A 19,576-nucleotide genomic window follows, 5' to 3' on the forward strand; every position below is an offset into this window, starting at 1 on the left:
TGGTAGTTTCCAGAACATGCTCGGTGGGGCCAGTGGTTTGTTGCTGAGAGGAACTGAAAGCAGTTTAGTAGCTGTTCATTACTGTGGCCAGAAGCAGGCCTCTCCTCTCCTGGGAGTGTGGCATCAGTTTAGTCTCACTTCCTGCCACTGGCGCTCACCTTTAAGAATTCCACAGACCTTCCCATTCCACCCTCCTTGCGTCCTCAGTTTGTGGAGAGCTAACATAACCTTCCTCTTATGTTTCCTTTCCTTCTTGTTGCTGGATCATTTGTAGAAACATCTGCTGGGGTGGTATCCAGACAAAAGCATTTGAGACTCTGACAATAAACATGAAATGACTATGAGACAAAAAAAATCAGATATATTTTATAAAAGGATGAGAAGGTGCTCCACTGTTGGTCTCTGTGGTTCAGACTGCCTCCCTGTAGTTAGGTATTTCCCCTGTAACATTAATTTCCATTCAGCTGAAGTGTTAGCAATGCTTTTGGCTGGCCAAAAGATAGTCCAAACTTTACTATCTTTAATTATTTTTATTTTATGTGCTTTGATATTTTGCCTGCATGTATGTCCACAGGAGGGTGTTAGATCTGCTGAAACTAGAGTTATAGACAGTTGTGAACTGCCATGTGGTACTGTCTGTAAGGGTCCTAGGGGAGCAAAGCCTCAGTTGGCACGGTAACACCACAGAAACGTTACTCTCGTTCCTGTGTGCCATTGAAGAACTTGATTCTGAGGCAGAGGCCAGAGCCACGAATTATTCAGGACATGGGATTTATAAAGATGGGAGGGAAAAGGAAGGTTACATAGAAATTCTTTCCAGTGGTCTAGGCTGGGACGGTTGTTGTAGGCGACTATTAATATTTACTATTGGTTTACGTTTTATTAACGCTGCTGTTAATCCTCAATAGCTGTATACCCAAATCACCACATAGAGACTATGATTTATTTAATTAACCTAGAACACAATGCTGGGCAATAGTTACTCCATCCTAAACCTCCAAGCCCTCATAGTTTCCTAACATTTAGATTTCCCACATTATACTTGCTTTTTGTGAAATCTTAGGTCCCGTTCATTCTCCACGTTGTTCCAAGACCTCTCCTCCAGCCTTGCTCTCCCAGCTATCTCCTGCTCTTCTCTCCTCCTCTGCTTCCCACACCTTCCTGTCCTCTGGCTCCTCCCTCTCTTTCTGCTTCCTTTCCATTGCTCAACATTGTGGCTGCTTGCTTTATTTTGGCATGTTTACACAAAGTTGAGACAGGTGATGCTTAGAATAAGTATCACAATGCAATGTCTGGATTGAAACCAGAGAGTGGGGGAGAGAAAGCAGCATTTGAATGAACAAGGGTAAAGAACATTATACCAGCAGACAATATACTTTGTGCAGTCACACGAAATCTTCAGTTAATAGGCCAGCCCTTTTGTGACTGTATGTAGTATGTATGTTAAGTCTTCCCAGAGCTGCTGAGGTCCTTATACTTGTACAGCAGTTAGAGATGTAGCTAGCAGATAAAGGGTTGGGTGTAGACAGTGGATAGACTGGGTGGAGACAGTGGATGGAGTGGGTGTAGACGGTGGATAGAGTAGGTGTAGACAGTGGATGGAGAGGTGTAGACAGTGGATTGAGTGAGGGTGTAGACAGTGGATGGAGAGGTGTAGACAGTGGATTGAGTGGGTGTAGACAGTGGATTGAGTGGGCGTAGACAGTGGATTGAGTGGTGTAGACAGTGGATTGAGTGGGTGTAGACAGTGGATTGAGTGGGTGTAGACAGTGGATTGAGTGGGTGTAGCTAGCTCATGTCCTCCAGGGATTGTGTTTTGTTCCTCAGTTCCCCCTCAGCCAGCACGCATCTGTAAAGTGAATATGTAGTCGTGGAGATTTTCACTTTACTGGAAGTTTTGTCTTATCTCAGAACAAATGTGTCTTCCGTGTCAGTCATAATAATCACATTTGTTCCCTTGTGGGTATCTAATATTGGTAGGGCTAGAACATTGGCAAGGCTCCTTGTGCAGGGCAGCAATGGAGCCGTTGGCATGAAGCATCAAACTGAGCGAGACTCTCCTGAAGTGAGAATTACATGCTCTACAAGGACACAGAAAACCTCCCGCCGGTGCCTGGGGCATTCCAGCCCTGTAGATATTTTAATGTCTTAGCCTTGTGAAGAGGTGTGTCCCTCACTGCTCTTTTGCTCAGCTCATCTATGCATCTACTCTTCTGAGCCTTTGGATGTTCATCTCAATTTTAGTTTCAAAAGGGACTCATTGTTGTTTTTCTTCAGGTAGGTAGGTCACAGTTCACTAGTATGGATGCATGTTGTATGCTGAGTTTTAAATATACCATAGCTAAGTCAAATGTAGATGCATCTGCCCCCACAACTTCTGCCAAAGCCACATCCTCCGAGTCCTTTGCGCACTGGCGGTCAGCACCAGCAGCCTGCAGACCTGCAGAGCCCTGCACACCCGCCACTCCTCAGAGCGTCCCCAGTGCCTGTCAGCATTTCCAGAACGTTGACTAGCTTAGTGTCTTCCTGTTGTCCAGTAAACCAGCCTCTGCTTTTCTCCAGTTCTTGAGGCCCTCCCAACAAACACAAGAGCTGTTTTATCAGATTCCTCGCTTATTTTCCATTCCTTCCTTTTATACCCTTCCCATGCTGCCGAGAAAATCCCCCGTCTGTCCAGGAAGTCCCTGATTCTGTTATGGTCCTTGTATTGTTTTGGATATACTGCCCACGCATGCGCCAGCTGGGCTTAAGTTTTCGGTCCTTCTTCCTCAGCTCCCAGGGCGCAGGGATTACAAGAATGAGCCACCATGTATGATTACGCATGTATTTTTCTCTATTAGCCTCGATCCCCTGTTGTTCTTTTGATGCTGTTTTGCGTCTCCTCATGCTGCGCTGTGTGGCTGTGTGTATTTGGATCTCTCACCTTGGTGTGTTCCAGACTCGCTGAGTATGTTCTTGTGGCTTTTCTCATTGTTTCTGGGAGGTATGTGTGGCCATTACTCGTCTATTTCAATGTTAGATGATGTCCTTGTGTGAACATGACACAATTTATTCATTTTTTTAATTTTAATGTTTGATTTCATGTGTATGAGTATTTACTTTGCCTGCATGTATGTACACCACCTGCATGCAATGCTCTCAGAGGCCAGAAGAGGTCACCTTTGGACTGGAGTCACAGCCAGCTGTGAGCCACCACATGGGTGCTGGGACTCGAACCTGGGTTCATTGAATCTGAAGTATGTTATTGCGGGTCTTCTGGAGCTTTATGTACTTTTGTGTCATGGTCTCTCTGGGAATTTTTAATATTAAGGGTTACTTTGCAAAATGAGGTTTTAATTGTTTTTCTCTTGGTGCAGGGCATTTGAAGTCTAGGCCCTAAGTGTAGGAAGCCATGCTGTCCCATTGAACTATGCCCTCAGCCTCCCGAATCAAGTTTTAAATACACATGGTGAATTGTAAGCATATGTAAGAAAATGACATTTTTTTTTCCTCTTTCCAAAATGCATACAAATTTTAGAAGCATTTTGTATTGTCTAACAGTCATGATTTTTTCAGATTATAAACATAAAAAAGAAAAAAATAGTAGGAACTATATATTTTGATCATTGAAAGTTCTTGTACAGGAAATTAATGTTAAAGATTTTGTTGTTGTTTTGAGATACGGTTTCAGGTAGCCAAGGTTGGCCTGTGTGGTTGATTATGGCTCTGAGCTCCTGATCCTCCTGCTCCCACTTCAGAAGTGTGGGAGTTGGGGAGATTATAGGCATGTACCTCCATGCCCGGCTTGAAGACTGTTATTACACTCAGGACTAAACAAACAGTTAAGAGTGAAATAGTGTTTTCCTAGGTTTCCTAACTTAGGGAGTGTCTGTGTGCTCTTTAAACAAAGGCCACAAGTGTTTAAAATGCTACCTGGTGAGCAGCTGGCTTCCGCCCTTTGATCTCACACTCTTCACAGGGATGGTGCGTGTGTGCCTGTTAACCAGCTTCTGTCTGACTCTCACAGCAGTGTCTGAGAGGGTTGGTGGGAATGGAGGGCATGTTGGAACGCGTTATCGCGTCTTAGCAGATGGCAGGAGGCAGGGTCAGCGTGGAGGGAAGGGAGCTGCCTGGCTCTCAGGTTGTGGCCCAAAGGCCATGCCGTCTCAGCTGTTACCAGGTCTTGCCCTTGGTGACTGGAGGAGGAATGTGGAGGCTGGTCAGCGCTTCAGGACTCTGCCTCAGGCTCCTCAGCACTGAACTTCCTCCCATACACCTCCCAAGGCTTGCCTGAGCGCAGCACGGCACAGTCCAAACTCTCTGTAGCTGCTCAGGGAGGCCAAGAAGCATCAGTCACAGGCCTTTCTCTCCTTAGAAGAGAAGGATCAAGAATGGCTGCAGAGTACCAGAAGACACAGTCTATCCCAGCTGTGCGTGAGAGAGAGAGAGAGAGAGAGAGAGAGCATGCAGACGCACATGTGTCTTATTTGCCACTGCATATGCCAAACTATTGCTCCCGGTACTGTCCTGTCTCTGTGTCCTATTCCACTGTAGAGCAATGGAATTGTAAATTGGCTTTATATGGTTTGGGGGATTTGAACTCGGGTCCTCACCCCCGAGTGGCAAGTGCCTTAACCACTGACTCCTCTCTCTCTAGCTCTTCAGAAAAGTTTTTTGTTGTTGTTTTGTTTTGTTTTGCTTTTCCAGTAGCCTTGGGGTACCACCAATCTGATATTCATCTTGAGGATTTTCAAGGCCACACGAGTCATTTGATGCTGGATTCAGGTCCTTGAAAGAGCACTTGCAGTTAGGGATTTTTCTTAGGGATGATTCTTGTTTCTCTCTGTCCATGTAGTCAGACATTTTCCCACCTGTTCTTGAGGACAGTTTTATGTCTTATACGGGGTAGTTTCTTTCAGCCTTTGCATCTTCTGAAACATGTCCCACGTGGGGACAGCTTTCTTTTTACCGTCTGCTCTCTGTGCCCTATGCTACTGTCAAAACTAGACTTCTTGAACTGTTGGAGAGGCGGAGTCTGTAGATGGCTGGGTGTGGTGTGTGCCCAGTGAAGCGGCCTGTTCAGGCCCTTTGGGTCTTATAGATACCTTAGCAGGCAGCAGCCTCCGAGTGCCTGTGTCTCTCTCCCTCGGAGATTTCCTGTGACGCATTAAAACAGCAACAGTGCTGCTCTAGCCCTGCAGCAGCTACGCCTGTGATCCCAGCACTCGGGAGGCAGAGACGGGCAGATCTCTGTGAGCTTGAAGCAGCTTGCTCTACAGAGCTAGTTCTAGGATAGCCAAGGCTACACAGAGACCCTGTCTGGAAAAACAAGAAAACCTAACCAACCAACCAACCAAGCAAAAATATTGTTTTCCAAAATTTGCTGAGCATTTGAAGTTGTTCTCAATGAATGAGTTGTTTGCAATACTACTAAAAAAAATCAATTCACTGATTTGGGAGGAATGTCTTTTTAAGGCTTGGGTCTGGCTATGCTGTGTGTTAATGTACAGGTAGAAAACTTTCTTTTCCCTGCTGCCCTCGGTCTCTATTCAACAGGGCTGGTGTGGGACAGGGAGAGCAGCTTTGGAGTGCCGCAGCTTCGGTTGGACTTTATTCTCAATGGCTGTCTTACCAGACAAGTCGCGTAACCTTTATCCACACAAGTGCTCCACACAGTCCTCAGGAACAAACACATATCGCTGCTCACCTGCGAAACCTCACAGAAACAGTTTAGGTCAGGAGGACATTTTCTCTGAATATGAGAAGTAGACTGAATTACTCCCATCATTTAAATACTAGATTTCAGTGGTGGTTTCCAGCCTGGAGTCCAAAAGGTTTGTTGTTGTTGTTGTTGTTTTGTTTTGTTTTGTTTTGTTTGTTTGCTTATTTTAAATAGGGCATGGATTCAATCTTTGAGAAGCTCAAGAGTTAGGAAGAACTGTCCTCATTTCTATTTCTGAGATTTATTTGTGTCGTATCCGTAAGCATTCCTCCCCAAAAGCAATCATCTTTCTTCACACAGCACAAGGCTGCTGTTGGCAAGCACAGCATTAAAGGAATGTTAATGCATTTGAATGTTGACCTGAGCTCAAAGGAAGAGGCAGCCTAGAAAGTCAATAGCATCCAAAGCAAATACATACTCTTGTGCTCACGTATTTATTTAAATTCTAGGCATACATTTATGACTTGCATATTTAACCAGGGATACAAAGTTGCCTTTTCAGAAGGCATATTTACCCAGAAAAGTTATGCATATTTCATAAAGAGCAGGTGATGTTAAAACATAGTGCACCCTTGGTTTGGTATCCAATGTGAAAGCATTTGTTCCTTAATCAATGATTTAATTTTGAGGAAAAACATGTTGTTATTAAGAAGGTGCTGATATTCACCTTGATTTTTATGATTTATATTCAGAGATCCAAGAAAACACTAATAAATTTTGCTTACCTGAAAAAAGTTAAAAATTTTTAAACCTGTTTAAGGTCATTATGACATCTTTAAAAAGAACTCATGTAAGGAGTTGACTTAATTCTGTGGCATATTGCATAGAGTAAATGGAATAAGAATGTAGAAGAGAAAACACAAAGGAGAAAGCATGTATGACAGCAGGCGCAAGTTATTTGAAGCAAATATTTCAAAATGAGATATACAAGCACCCATGTAAGTGTCACCCATAAACCACTTCCTGACCCTTTCCATTCCTCTCTGGTGCTCATTGGCACCATAACATATCATCTGTCCTTTCTTCGTCTGTTCTAAATATATAAATACTGTGCTATTTTGAACATTTGGAGGCTATATACTTTACAGAGTTTCCCATCACTGTTTCTATTCAAATGTTGGGGTCTGTGAATCGCTGAAGAAGGACCCCAGAATCATATGGTATAAAAAAACAAAGAGTGTTTATTTTGCAGAGAAGTCCAGCATGCTAGGGTCAGCACCTTCACAAAATGGCAGCGACCAGAGGGGAGCCTGTAGGCTCCTTTTAAAGCCATAAAGGGGAATTCCTAATGTGGCCATGTGACCTCAATTGGGATTGGCTGGTGCCCATGGAGGCTACGTAACTTCAATTGGGATTGGCTGGTGCCCATGGAGGCTATGTGACTCTGCTTGGGACTGGCTGGTGCCTTGGAATTAAGTCCTCTCATTCTCCCCTGGAATAGGATTCCGTCTCAAATCCTTGAGATGGGTCCAAAGGCTGGCACTGAGGCATTAACATCATTACTCAGACCATGAAGACCTGATCTTTAACAACATTTTTTCTAATGCTAGGCATTATCATGCAAGGGGCACAAAGTGTGGCCAGGAGAAACAGAACTAAGGGATTATGCCAGAGTTTCTTTTGACTTAGCATTTCAGCCTGTCAGGTGGGACAATAGGCGACGTAGTCTGTTCTATAACTTTTTCCACCTGACATTAGGATGATGTTAGGGCTCAGAAAAGCTGAAAGGCTAGTCAAAGGCTTGGCAATGGGGAACTTATTAGAAGCATCTGATTATTGATCCAGTTGAAGAGACAGGGAACAGTTACATCTGTTGGACTGGTTTACATCAGCTTTTAGCAAGTCAAGATCTCAGCAGCTCATAATCCACAGGTAATCCCTGAATGGATTCTGTCAGCCAGGTAAAAATCTGCTGAGACAAATAGAGACTAGGAACAGAAATTAAAATTTGTCTAGTTTGTGGGGAAAGTAAGGAATCCCAAGACCAAGGGAAAAATCCCATTTCAAGATCAGGCGAGTGTACTTGATCTGTTTGATCTGTGGTATACCAGGTCTTACGACTTTTTGATTTCCTGAAGCTCATATGAATTTCAGTTTACAAAAGGAAGTATATTAGTATTACCATTGTATTGAGATCCATATTTTAGAAAAAGCAGTTAACGGGTGTCTGTAAGACAGCAGGGGAGGCTTATCCCATTGAGACCTAGTAAAAGCTATAGCTTTGGGTTAAAAAACATAAACGTTATTTTCTCAGTCCAGAGGGCTAGAAATACAGATTGGACAGACATGTTTTTAGCATGATGAGAAGCACTTTTAAATCTATATTCAGGAGACAGCCAAAGGGAATCTAAAATCTTGAGCTTGTGACTGAATAGTCAGTAGCCAGTGCTCCATCAACTTATCAGAACTCCATTGATCAATGTTAAAATTTTGAACTTTAGAAATCTTATAAAACAGAAGTATAGCATAGAGGGGGGAGAGAAATCTGAAACATTTTCCGTTTTTATATGGCTTAAATCACTTTCTTCTAGAATTACTTCTTGCATTCACATACCTTAAAACACCTTCTTAGACCCGCAAACACTTTACAATTTGCATTTACCCGCCTTAAAATACCTTCTTAGACCGCAGACTTTTTTTTAGATCCTCATAACTTAAACTTTCATATCTCCAGACCTTATATAAACTTTATACCTTTTCTATCCAGTTATTCACCTGAAGACACAGGTGGCTGATTGGGAAAAGTTACATTGAAATCTGTTTACCTTTTAACATGAAGCCTGTGAGCAGGTTTGCCTTTTTAAATAAGAAATCTAGTACCTAGTAGTTCTAACGAGCTAATGAATTGACTAATAAACTAACAGTGGATCTAAGTGTCTGTTCTCTGGCTGTTAAGCTACTATTACCCTAGCCATCAATGTGATCAGGGACCTGAGGATAAATTGTAACCTAAATAAAATCTATGTATTAATCAGAATGACAGAGATGATTAGTCAGTCAGACACCTAGACAGTTGCCCTGGCTCCTGTGGTTTCATGGCATCATGGCCATGAAACTTCTGATGGCCAGAAGACAAGAGGCTCTTTCTGTGAAAGAAGAACATGAGAGACTGACCTCACCTGTTTTCAGCATCGTGAGACTATGATTGTCCAGGTGTCCAGTTTTGTCCACAGTTCAGGCTGGTCCTTAGCTGCAGGTGAGGCATTGGGCAGTCTTGCCCAATGCTTAGCATACCACGGTCCAGAGTTATCTGTCACTGTGCCCAAATCTTCTCAGAGACCTTGGAGAGCTACTGCTAGGATTTGGGACTCTGTCTGTCATAATATGCTTAGAGCCAGCATACCTGAGTTAATCTTTGTCTGTCTTCAGTTATCTGCTCTAAACTGCATCTTGTCCACATGAAACAGAATGTTATACTTTTTAATTATGGCATAATGTATAGATAAGTGTTTTAGGACCATATCTACTTCAGTTAGATCTAAATAGGCTAACTTTGTAGTTACCCATCTAGGCTTAACCTTCAAAATGTGAACAGGAAACTAGGTAAAGCTCAATCTTGTAATCAACTGCATCAGTTATTAGCATAACTCTAAATATGTTTCTGAACTGCTATCAAGGCAAGACTTTCAGTCATAGATACAGTTTATAGAGAGACCACAAATCTTGCTGATCCTACCACATTGCATTACTAAGGCTGAACAGCAAAAATACAAAGGAGAGAAGTCGCGCTTGGTGCTAAACAGGTTACTGGGCACAGTGGCAGCCCACAGCAAAGATGGTGTTGGACCACAACTCCTCCATAACCAAGATGGCTGCCAGTCATGTGACTGCCCTTAGTTAAGGTGGTGTGAAACCATGGCACCACTCTCCTTATCCCTGGATCAATATGGTGGCCAGCCACATGTTGTTCCAGGCTGTAGAGGGCAATTTAAAAACATAGCCATTAGGTGCTGCTGCTGGTGCTGCTGCCTTTTACGGTATAGCACTGTGGAACACGCACCCATCTCCAGAGTCAGCAACAATCCGAATCGACCTTTATAACCTTAAAATTGTACCATCGTCTATACAGTATGTTGTAAGAACACAACCTTGAATTTTATATAAAAAAAACCCATACCAACTTAAAACGAGACTTGTTGCTTTCTTAGCTTAAAAGGAGATAGGATAATAAACAGAGTTCATTACAACTAAGAGGTCCTGTAATTGTTGCCCTCTCGCACGTGGCCGTCTCAAGATGGAGGGCTGCTGTCTCCAGGGCAGGCTGTAGAGCGTGTGCTCCACAGGTTACTTCACTTTTTGTTACAGATTACTCTGTGGCCAGGACATGCAGAGCATAGTAAACTGACACACTTAAGACAGACAGACAGAACTGTCCTTACTTTCTCCAGCTGTAAGCTGTTCTCTGTTGAATCCAGGCAGGAGCTGGGGCTTGCCGGCAGTGTTGCTCCGTCGCAGTGGACAAAGGGGATTGTGGGGGCCGCTACCCCCTGGTGCCCCCTCACCTCTCCCCTTCCATCCTACGCCGGGCGCCCATTGAACCCTGGAAGACAAGTGGGCCCTGCCACGGCGGAAGTTTGCTGCTTCCCTTCCCGGAGGTGGGGCTTCGGGTCACCGTGCACAGCTGGTGCTCGTTGCAGCCACGAGCTCCCTCCCATCCCCGAGCCTGGACGCCATCGGTGTACCAGTGTCACGGCCTCACAGCCCCTCCTTCACTGTTCCCCAGAGGTCTCTGCACCCCATGGGCATGCCTGGGGTGCCCCTGGCCTGGGGTTCGGAGGACCTGGCCCCACTGCCACCACCCGTAATCACAGTGAGCCCTGGCCCACGCCAGGGATGCGGGTCACATCCGAGCTGGGCCGAGGGAACAGGGATGGCTAAAGGGGGCAGGTGAAGTTTGACCCGTGATAGAATAACAATTGATCTGACAACCACAACAATGAGACAAGTACAACAGTTAGGACAACTATGGACAAAAACAAGACATTCCTAGGAAACTGAAAATAGCACACCAAAAGTGGCATCTCCTAGTCTCGCTCTCCATGAGCAAGAGGCAAAAAGACCTGGGACCAACCCAGATGAGAATTATCCAATTCTCCCAGAACTCAATGAAGACCTCAAGGCCCTCTCCAGGGATCTGGAACGTGGGCAACCTTGAACTTGGCCAACAGTGGCCCAGGGGTTCCCAGAAGCAATGCTTTGAGCTGGCAATCTTGGGCAGTTTTCTTGCACTCTGCCTGCTTTAGTTTTCTCCTGTGCCAAAGAAGGATAATAGCCCATACTGTATTATAGAAGTGGTCTGGGAATTAAATCAGTTTCTGTGTGGTGGACCTCTTTGAATGCCACATGGTCCCATTACAGCCCGTTTAAAAGACAATGTTTGCTATTATTGTAGTTTCCATTTTTTTTCCATGAGATGAGCATGAAATGGAACACACAGATTAAAACACTATATTCCATTTCCTGTTCATCTCATAGGAAAACCAAAATTATCTGTGTCCCTTGTTATTAGTGAGATCAAACATCTTGCTTATTGGCTCTTGTGTTTCTTTTCTCCCTCGTCAGATTATTTTTCTTGTGAACTGCAGGAATTCTCAGTAGTTTCTCAAAATATTCTGAACACTAATTCTTTGTCAGTGAAATGCAAGGTAGAGATATTTTGCAAGCCTGGGGCAAGATTTTAATTTATTGAACTACAGAAGGATTCACTGTAGCTTAAAAAGTTATTCATTTAACACGTTTTATTTATAAATTCATCCCCCAAATCAAGATCAGAAAGATATTCTCTTACATTCCCATATAAAGTATTTTTCTTTATATACATCTTACCTACAATTTCTGTTGAGGTGTGGGGGGAGGCTGGCAGTTTCTGTTTTCTTTCTTTCTTTCTTTCTTTCTTTCTTTCTTTCTTTCTTTCTTTCTTTCTTTCTCTTTCTATCTTTCTCTCCCTCTCTCTCTTTCCTCTCTCTCTCCTCTCTCCCCCCTCCTTTCTTTTATTAGAGGTGATAATGTTTGAGACAGGGTCTTTCTATGTAGCCCAGGCTGGCCTTGAGCTCAAGGTTCTCTTGCCTCAGCCTGCTACATCCAGTAGCAGCCATTTTCTTCTTCTTTCTTTTCCCTATGTTCCTCTGGATAAGTCCACACCATTTTCTGTAAATTGACAGAAAATAAATTCCTGAAGCTCTGCGGGTTGCCGCTTTGTGACAACTGTGTGTCTGTTTGAACCTCTCTGACTCTTTTCCAAGTGACTCTTACAAGCAATAAAATGCAAGGATTCAAAAGTAGACTCAACAGGCAGTAAGTAAAGGACTGAATGGAGTGTGTTCTGATAAAACTTTCTTTACGGAAGTAGGTGATAGGTTGAATTTGGCTCGTAAGATGGTATTGCCAATGCCTGTTTCAGATGAGGGCTTCATCAACCTTTTCCATTTGTGACCTTTTTCTCCTAAGAAATTTTTATGTGACCATGGTGCATGGGTCTGTAACACAGTGTACACATAGAACTTTTATGGATTAATAGAAAAATCATAGCAAAATTTTATTTTAAAACAATTATTTGATAAATTTAATTTGTTTCCAAGTCAGGGTTTCTCTGTGTAGCCTTGGCTATCCTAGACTCACTTTATAGATCAGGCTGACCTTGAACTCACAGAGATCTGCGTGCTTCCCCAAATACTAGGATTGCAGGTGTGCACTACCATGCCCGGCTTAAGCTTAAATTTTTTACCATTAATTATAGGGGAAAGGGCCACCAAGATGGCTCAGCAGGTAAAGGCGCTTGTCTTGAAATCTGACAAGCCAAGTTTGATTCCCAGAACCCACGGAAAGTGGAAGGAGAGCGCCAGGTCCACAGAGCTGCCCGCTGACCTCCACACGCGCACTGCGGCGTGTGCCACCTCCATAGCATGTGTGGGCATACACCCACATACAATAATAAATGGTTTTGAAAAGCCAGTTCTCAGACCAGTGGCATGGGTTTGCTTGGTGTGTGTAAGGAATGAAGTCTTGCCTTACTGTTTGGTTTTGCAGGGTGTGGTGTCTTTAACATTTCCCAGAATTGATCAGTGTTTGGTTTTGTAAACATCAATGCCAAGAATGCCACTTTGACTAAATACACAGTACAGAATGGAAGGGAGTATGCTTAGGCTCATTTCAGAAACTGGGAAAATGTGCCCAAATCCCAAACGAAAATTTAGTGTGTGTATGTGTGTGTATGAAACTTAAGGGTGCAACTCAAAATAAAAACTTTTAAAGTCAAACATTCTAGCACCGTACAGAATAAAAATAACTTGGTACTTCGAAGCTGAGGAATGACAGCAGGAAAAGACTGTCTTTATTTTCATAAGTAAAGCAGAGAACTGTACATAAAATAAGGAAAATAACACCCCCTCCAACCGAAATCTAAAGTGGGGTCAAACTTGAGCAGTGTTTGAGGCAGTGTTCGCTGGCGCTGTGGAAAGTGACTGCCTGCAAAGTGCGAATGTCTTAGGTTCAGAACCAAGGTCGCATTGAAGCTTCCTGATGCATACTGGAATACAGAAACACCTCAAAGTCCTTATGCATTTGATTTGAATTAATTTTTGATAATTGTATATTCAGAAGCCTTTTCCTGCTGCCAGGTTTTTTTGAAAGCCCCGTATTTAGTTATATAACCCGTGTAGGGTTGAGACACAGTTGCAGAAGCCGGTGTGAGGCTGGATTTCATCCATATTGTAGCATGCCAGGAATTAGTAAATTACCTATATGTATCACGTAATTTCACATACACTTAGAGCTTATATTATAGTAGTATCATAGAATGAGCTAGTCCTGTTCTCTTCAAAACTTTGTTTACCCTTTTGTCACCATTGATCATTTAGTAAACAGAAGTCTTTTCATTGTTTTCTAGATTTAAAAACTTTTCACTTTTAGTCTCTTCAGTCACCATTGGTCAGCTAGAGGATGTCCCTTGCTTTTTGTGTCTGTATGCTCTGAATTCACTTGTTGGCTTACTTAGATTCTTGTCTGAGAGCATGTCCAATATAGTGTCAACTCTTAAAACCGGCTGGGACGTGACTTGTGCACTGCGGCATGGCGTGTCTCGGGAGACGTGTGCCACTGAGCAGTCTGCTGCTGTTGAGCAACACCGTCTCTACATGTGGCAGAGCATTTGCCCTTTGCTTAAACCCCAGTGTCCCTTTGTGGGTTTTCTTTCCGGCTGATGTGTCCACTGAAGAAAGCGGGGTGTTTGAATGCCTGTTGTTACTGGCTTAGAATCTCTCCCTTACATCAATCATGTTTGTTTTGCACATGTTGGGGGTCACATGTTGGGTATGTATATTTTTGCAGTTTCTGTGTCTTTTTGTTGTATCACACACCCCCTTTATGCACATTGGTATTTTGCATGCATATATGTCTGTCTGAAAATGTCAGATCTTGGAGTGACAGACAGACAGGGACTTGAACAGGGGTCTTCTGGACAAATAGTCAGTATTCTTAGCTGGTGAACTATCTCTGCAGGCCAAATCCAGCCTTTTTTTCTTTTACAACAACGTTCTTTGTCTCACTGCTTTATGTGATTTAAGGTCTGCTGTGTCTGGTGGGGATATCTCACGTCATGCCTTCTAACCTCCCCTAGATAGTGAGCCTCTTCACTGAAGTGAGTGTCCTCATAGGCAGCACATAGTGGGCTCTTCCTTTCTCTTTTAATCATTTAGCCCATCTGTTTACTTGGATTGGATTAATCCATTTAAACTCAAGGTTACTATTAATAATCATGAACTATTTTCTGTCATTTTGCTAATTGTGTACTGCTCACTGTGTGTGACTTTTTCTTTATGATTTAGCAAGTCTTTGTCATGCTAAGCTTTAACTTCTCTTCTGTTTATCTGTTCTTCTAGTAAAATTTATAACCTGCATTTTCATGACAGATTCTCTTAAGTATTTCTTGAATGGCTGACTCAGTAGGGATGAGTTTCTTCAGATTCTGCTTATCTGACTTAATTTCTTCATATTTTAAAGGATAGTTGTGCTGGGTACAGTATTCTTGGTTTCAAGGTATCTTTTTTCTTTTATTATTTTGGCTGTGTTATCTCACTCCTTTGGCCTATAAGCTTTCTTCTAAGGACTCTGTTGCAAGAACCTGCTTTAAACCTAATGGACTTTAATATGACTTACACTTTCTACTTTTAGGATTTTCTTTTTGAATTGTACTGTTGATATTTTGATTATAATGTGCTTAGGAATGGTCTGATTTGGTTCTCTAGTTAGAGACTTTCGAACATCTTGTACCTTTATAGATATATCCCATAGAAGATTTGGGGTGTTTTCAGCTCTTATTTTGTGAAATAGGTTATTATTACTATCTGGCTGTGTGGCTCTTACAGTTGCCGTTGGTGTTGGTGAGCCGGGGAGGAGGCCGGTGCAGGTGGGCTGAGTTGTAGCCTCCGGTTCCAAGGGGACTCCCACCAAGCAGGGCACACACTGACCCAGGGCTTCTGCTGGGCCAGGCATTTGGCTGCTACCTAGGGCTGCAACTAGCAATGGCACGTAGGGTAGATTTTTTGGGTTTGGGGGAGATGAGTGCCCTCTGTGAAGCAGAGGTTTCCCTGTTAGGCCGACCGCTGCAGGGACGGGGTCTAAAGCTTGTGGAGCCCTGAGTCAGGACCGCTGGGCTGCTGGGCCAGGTTCCTGGAACCTTGCTACTTTGAATTTTTAAGGCCCTGTTGAGAGAAAGAGAGAAGGAGAGAGAGTTTCGCCTTCAAATAAGAAGATAGACATTCAGAGTCATAAAAAACTACCCAAAGAACAATTTGAGAATCAAATAAAAGTCTTTTGGTTTTGAGACAGATCTTCATTGTGTACCATAGAGCAGACCTTGAACTCACTCCATGGCCCAGACTGGTTTTGAACCCATAGCAGTCCATGTCAGTCTCCCAAGTGCTGGGGTCACAAGCCGATTTCCTAATCTTACAACAGAAGTTCAAGATCCTAATACTGTCTGCTTCCTATCCACCAGATAGTCTGAACTTGTTTCATGTGACTGCAAGGCAGCCTTTGCCAGAGGAGCAGTGAGGAAGCGTGAGCTTCACACAGGACAGCAGGGCTCAGGGTGTGACGCTCTGACAGAGTCCACGGGCCTCGGACATTCGCCCTATGGAGCTTATCTTTGATTTGGACAAGCCACCCTCCTTCCTGGTAAAGGTGTCTGAGCCAGATGACTTCACCAGCAGCTAGATGAAGATGAGGTGGTGCATGTGAAAAGCGGGGCGCTTTAAGCACCCCAGGAGTCCATTTTGTCCTAAAGAGCGTGTTCTCATTATTTAGCTGTCTCTTGGCAAGCGCGGTTCTTGACTCGTGCTGTTCCTTCCAGCAGCAAGCAGTTTAGGCTCGCGGCCGTGTCGAGGGCAGGGAGATGCAGGCAGCCGGCATCATCTCTGGTGCTCTCTTGCAGGTGTTCACCCTGCTGTGGATCGCTGACTGGATGGTCCATCGCTTCTGGAGGAAAGGAAAGGACCCGGACAGCTTCTCCATCCCCTACCTGACAGCGCTGGGCGATCTGCTCGGGACCGCTCTGCTGGCCTTAAGTTTCCATTTTCTCTGGCTTATTGGAGACCGAGATGGAGACGTTGGAGACTAATGGATCCTACAAGCTGTTTCGGGGTCACCCAGAAGAAGAACACAGGCCGCCTCTGCTGCCCCTGCCAAAGCTCTGCATCTGTCACGTGACTTATGCCGGGCAGTCTGCGGTTCACCCTGACTCCATAAAAGGCCTTAATGTACTGTTTAAGGAATTTGTGCTGAAAACACAATGAACGGTATTTGTGCTGCTTTTTGTAGAATAAATAATTTGACACAGACATAGACACAGAAATAAAGCTCACACTTTAAAGTTAATTAGGAAAGAATATAGGATGTTTACAATGAATAATTTTGAAACCACAGACCTAGTAGAAATAGACTTTATTATTAAGTTATAATGCAAGGTTAGAGGCAAGGAAGCTTTCGCCTTCTTTGTCTCACGGCTGTGTCATGCTGCAGAGAGGGCTGTGAGTGCTGTGCTGGGAGCGCTGCCAGCTGAGCTCCCGGAGCGTGAACTGGGCCCTCCTCCATGGCAAGGAGGCCACCGATTACTCCTCACTGACTTTCTTTTGCCCGTGTCTAAACCTGCGCTGTGCCAGTGTTCATTTCGTTTCAGCTCTGAAGTTCGCAACAGATACCCCTTAAGTAGATTTTCTTGTCCTTTTTCTGAGATGGGACTTGCCATGTTGTCCTGGCAGGCCCTCCGCTTGCAGTCCTCGTGCTTCGGTTTCCTCCTCTTGATTCTGAAAGCACTGAGCCATTTTGCCCAATCCTGTGTTGAAAACTGCTAATCCGATTTAGAAAACAGTCATCAAAGCAGATCAGTTGAGCTGCATTTGTGGCACAAGATGGTACGAGGGCCTGCGTGCGTACCGGAGTGCGTGCGTGCGTACCGGAGTGCGTGCGTGCGTGTGTGAGAAGAGAGAGAAATGGGACAGAGACCAGAGAGAGAGACAGACACAGAGAGACGGACAAAGTGGTTTCTTTTTCAATACTAAGTACCATTTAACATAATGCAGACCTAAGATCTGGGAAGAACAGGTGGCCATTGTCCGCTAAGGCTCGCCGCCTGTCCGCGCTCCTCCAGAGGAGCTGGTGGCTTACGTCAGCTGTTGGTCATGGCTTCATCTACAGGGACCATCTCCCATATGTGGCTGCATTTCTCATATTTTCCTGAAACTTCAGCCATATCGTAAGCACCTAACACATGGCTACTCGGTAGTAAGCACTTTTAGATCACTTACCACTTTAAAAAAAAAAGCTGTGCAAGCTTTCAAGATGATTAAGTATTTAATAACTTAAACTGCTGAGAGATAAAATGCACATGGCGTTGATTGTCATGGTGCATTTGTGTTATTGTGTAACTAGCAGGTGGTTTGTAAATATATTGAGGAAGTATTCTTAAGTCTTTGTGGAGGCTGTGGTTTACAGTTATATATTTTTGCTTATTTTAAAACTTCATTCAGTTCTACTGCCTTATAATCAAACTTTTAAGGCATAGAACTGAACTAATTATGAGATCTCTCCTTTGGAGAGTTACAGTGTCACAGAGTAGACATTCTGACAAAATAAGCATAAAGTTTAAGTTGATGAATACTTAGGTGCAAAGATTATTTTATTTTTTAAATAATTGATGAATAATACCTTTCATTTTATTATAAGGCATTTGTGAACGTGGGCTCTGCATTTGGGCTGCACGTTCTTTCTTTTGAGACAGAGTCTTGCTAGTCCCAGGCTAGGCTTAAACTTGAAATCTGCGTGCCTCAGCCAACTGTGGTTCATTTTCTCTAACACACACACACACACACACACACACACACATACACATATATATACATATACACACATATACACACATACATATAGACACATACATACACACAATACACACACATACACACACACACACACACACACACACACACAGAGGAAGCCTGAGTGTTAGCGCTGGCCAGCAGTGTTAGGCTGCTGTTACTTTTTCTGGAGCACATAAATGGTGTTGACAGCACTATCTTTTTGAGTTGGACGGAGAGTCTCCTGTCTGTGTTTTATAGCAGGGGCCATGGAATGCAGAGGAGTGACATTTTTAAGATTGCACAACTACAAAGTAGCCAGACTTCTAGACCAGTATCCCTGGTTATGCTCATCTGTGTCCAACCCCCAAGTGTGCAGAGAATACCCAGTAGGTACCCGAGAGGAAGCCAGCTGGAGGAAGTCCAGTCAAGTGGCCCTGGTTGCTTAGATTGTCAGCAGGGAAGCCTCCCCCTGCTGTGGAGCAGCTCTGAACTATTTGACCCTAAGGTTAGAGAGACTGTGAATGAAATAGTGAATATTTACCTTATAAAATATTTTCCATTCTATGACAAAGACTTTTAGACTAAAGAACAACACCTCATTTCTTAATGCCTCTAAAAGCCAACCCTCTTCCTAGATCTGCTGTGTCAGGTGGGCGGCCGAGGCTCAACCTTTGCCAGAACAAAATGCCTAAGATGCATGTGATGGGCAGAAGTGGGTGTGGACTAAGTGCATTGTAAAGGGATATACGTTTTGTTAAAAACAATTACAGATCTCTGAAAGTGTCCGTGTAAGTGCGTAAGTTTTATTCACCCATAACATTTATTATCAGTCTTAGGTAAACAAACAGTATTTTTATACCACACACAGCCCTGCTTTCCAAAACTCTTTTTCCACTAATTTCCCAAGTCCATTATACACACAGCTAAACAAATCATATTTTTTTATTCTTGACCATCCACTTTTTTTGAAATTTCCAAAGTTTCTTAGAAGCCAATGAAAGAGAAACATGTGGTAGTGTATCTTGTGGAGAAATCAGAAAACCTCACACTGCAGAGACGCTCCATGATGTGGCCAAATGAGTCTTTTAAAGGTCTCTTAGTGGCGGGTGGACCTGCCCTTCCTATGTCTAAGGTGTAGTTTACCCACCAGTAGTGGGTGTGGGCACCTTGGGATTGTTGTGAACCCAAGTCAAAATAAAGCCTGAGAAGCATATTCTCGCGTCCTTGTGGTTTCTTTTCCAATTACTGTCAGCGATGGAACATAGAACGTGTCTGAAAAGCTCACAGCAAGGTACAGGTGGCCTCTCCCTCCCCCACCCCCCCAGGTTTATGAGACACAGCAGCTGGGCTCTGGTACCAGCCACACCGCCAGCCCCTGCTGCATGCTGCTCCGCCTGTGGAGTGCTGCTGCCTTCCCTCCATCATCATCATCCACTCCCACTCCCTCCCTTCCCATCTCTTTCCTCTCTCCCCTCCCTCCTCTCTCTGCCTGGCCCTGACCTGAGCCATGGAATATGACCAG

At 43.8% G+C, this 19,576-nt stretch overlaps 1 protein-coding gene across 6 annotated transcripts in view; it reads left to right on the forward strand.

The window, feature by feature from the left end:
* The window catches only part of Slc41a2 (solute carrier family 41 member 2), a 106,283-nt gene extending 87,016 nt beyond the window's left edge, over positions 1-19,267 (forward strand). For all 6 annotated transcript variants that reach the window (XM_021640930.2, XM_021640932.2, XM_021640934.2 and 3 more), the window contains exon 11: positions 16,131-19,267. In XM_021640930.2, coding sequence (XP_021496605.1) covers positions 16,131-16,316 — 186 coding nt within the window. In that variant the 3' untranslated portion in view covers positions 16,317-19,267. The remainder of the gene's footprint in view (positions 1-16,130) is intronic.
* The last annotated feature ends 309 nt before the right edge of the window (positions 19,268-19,576 follow it).

Source organism: Meriones unguiculatus, chromosome 2, assembly GCF_030254825.1.
Source record: "Meriones unguiculatus strain TT.TT164.6M chromosome 2, Bangor_MerUng_6.1, whole genome shotgun sequence".
NCBI classification, from domain to species: domain Eukaryota; kingdom Metazoa; phylum Chordata; class Mammalia; order Rodentia; family Muridae; genus Meriones; species Meriones unguiculatus.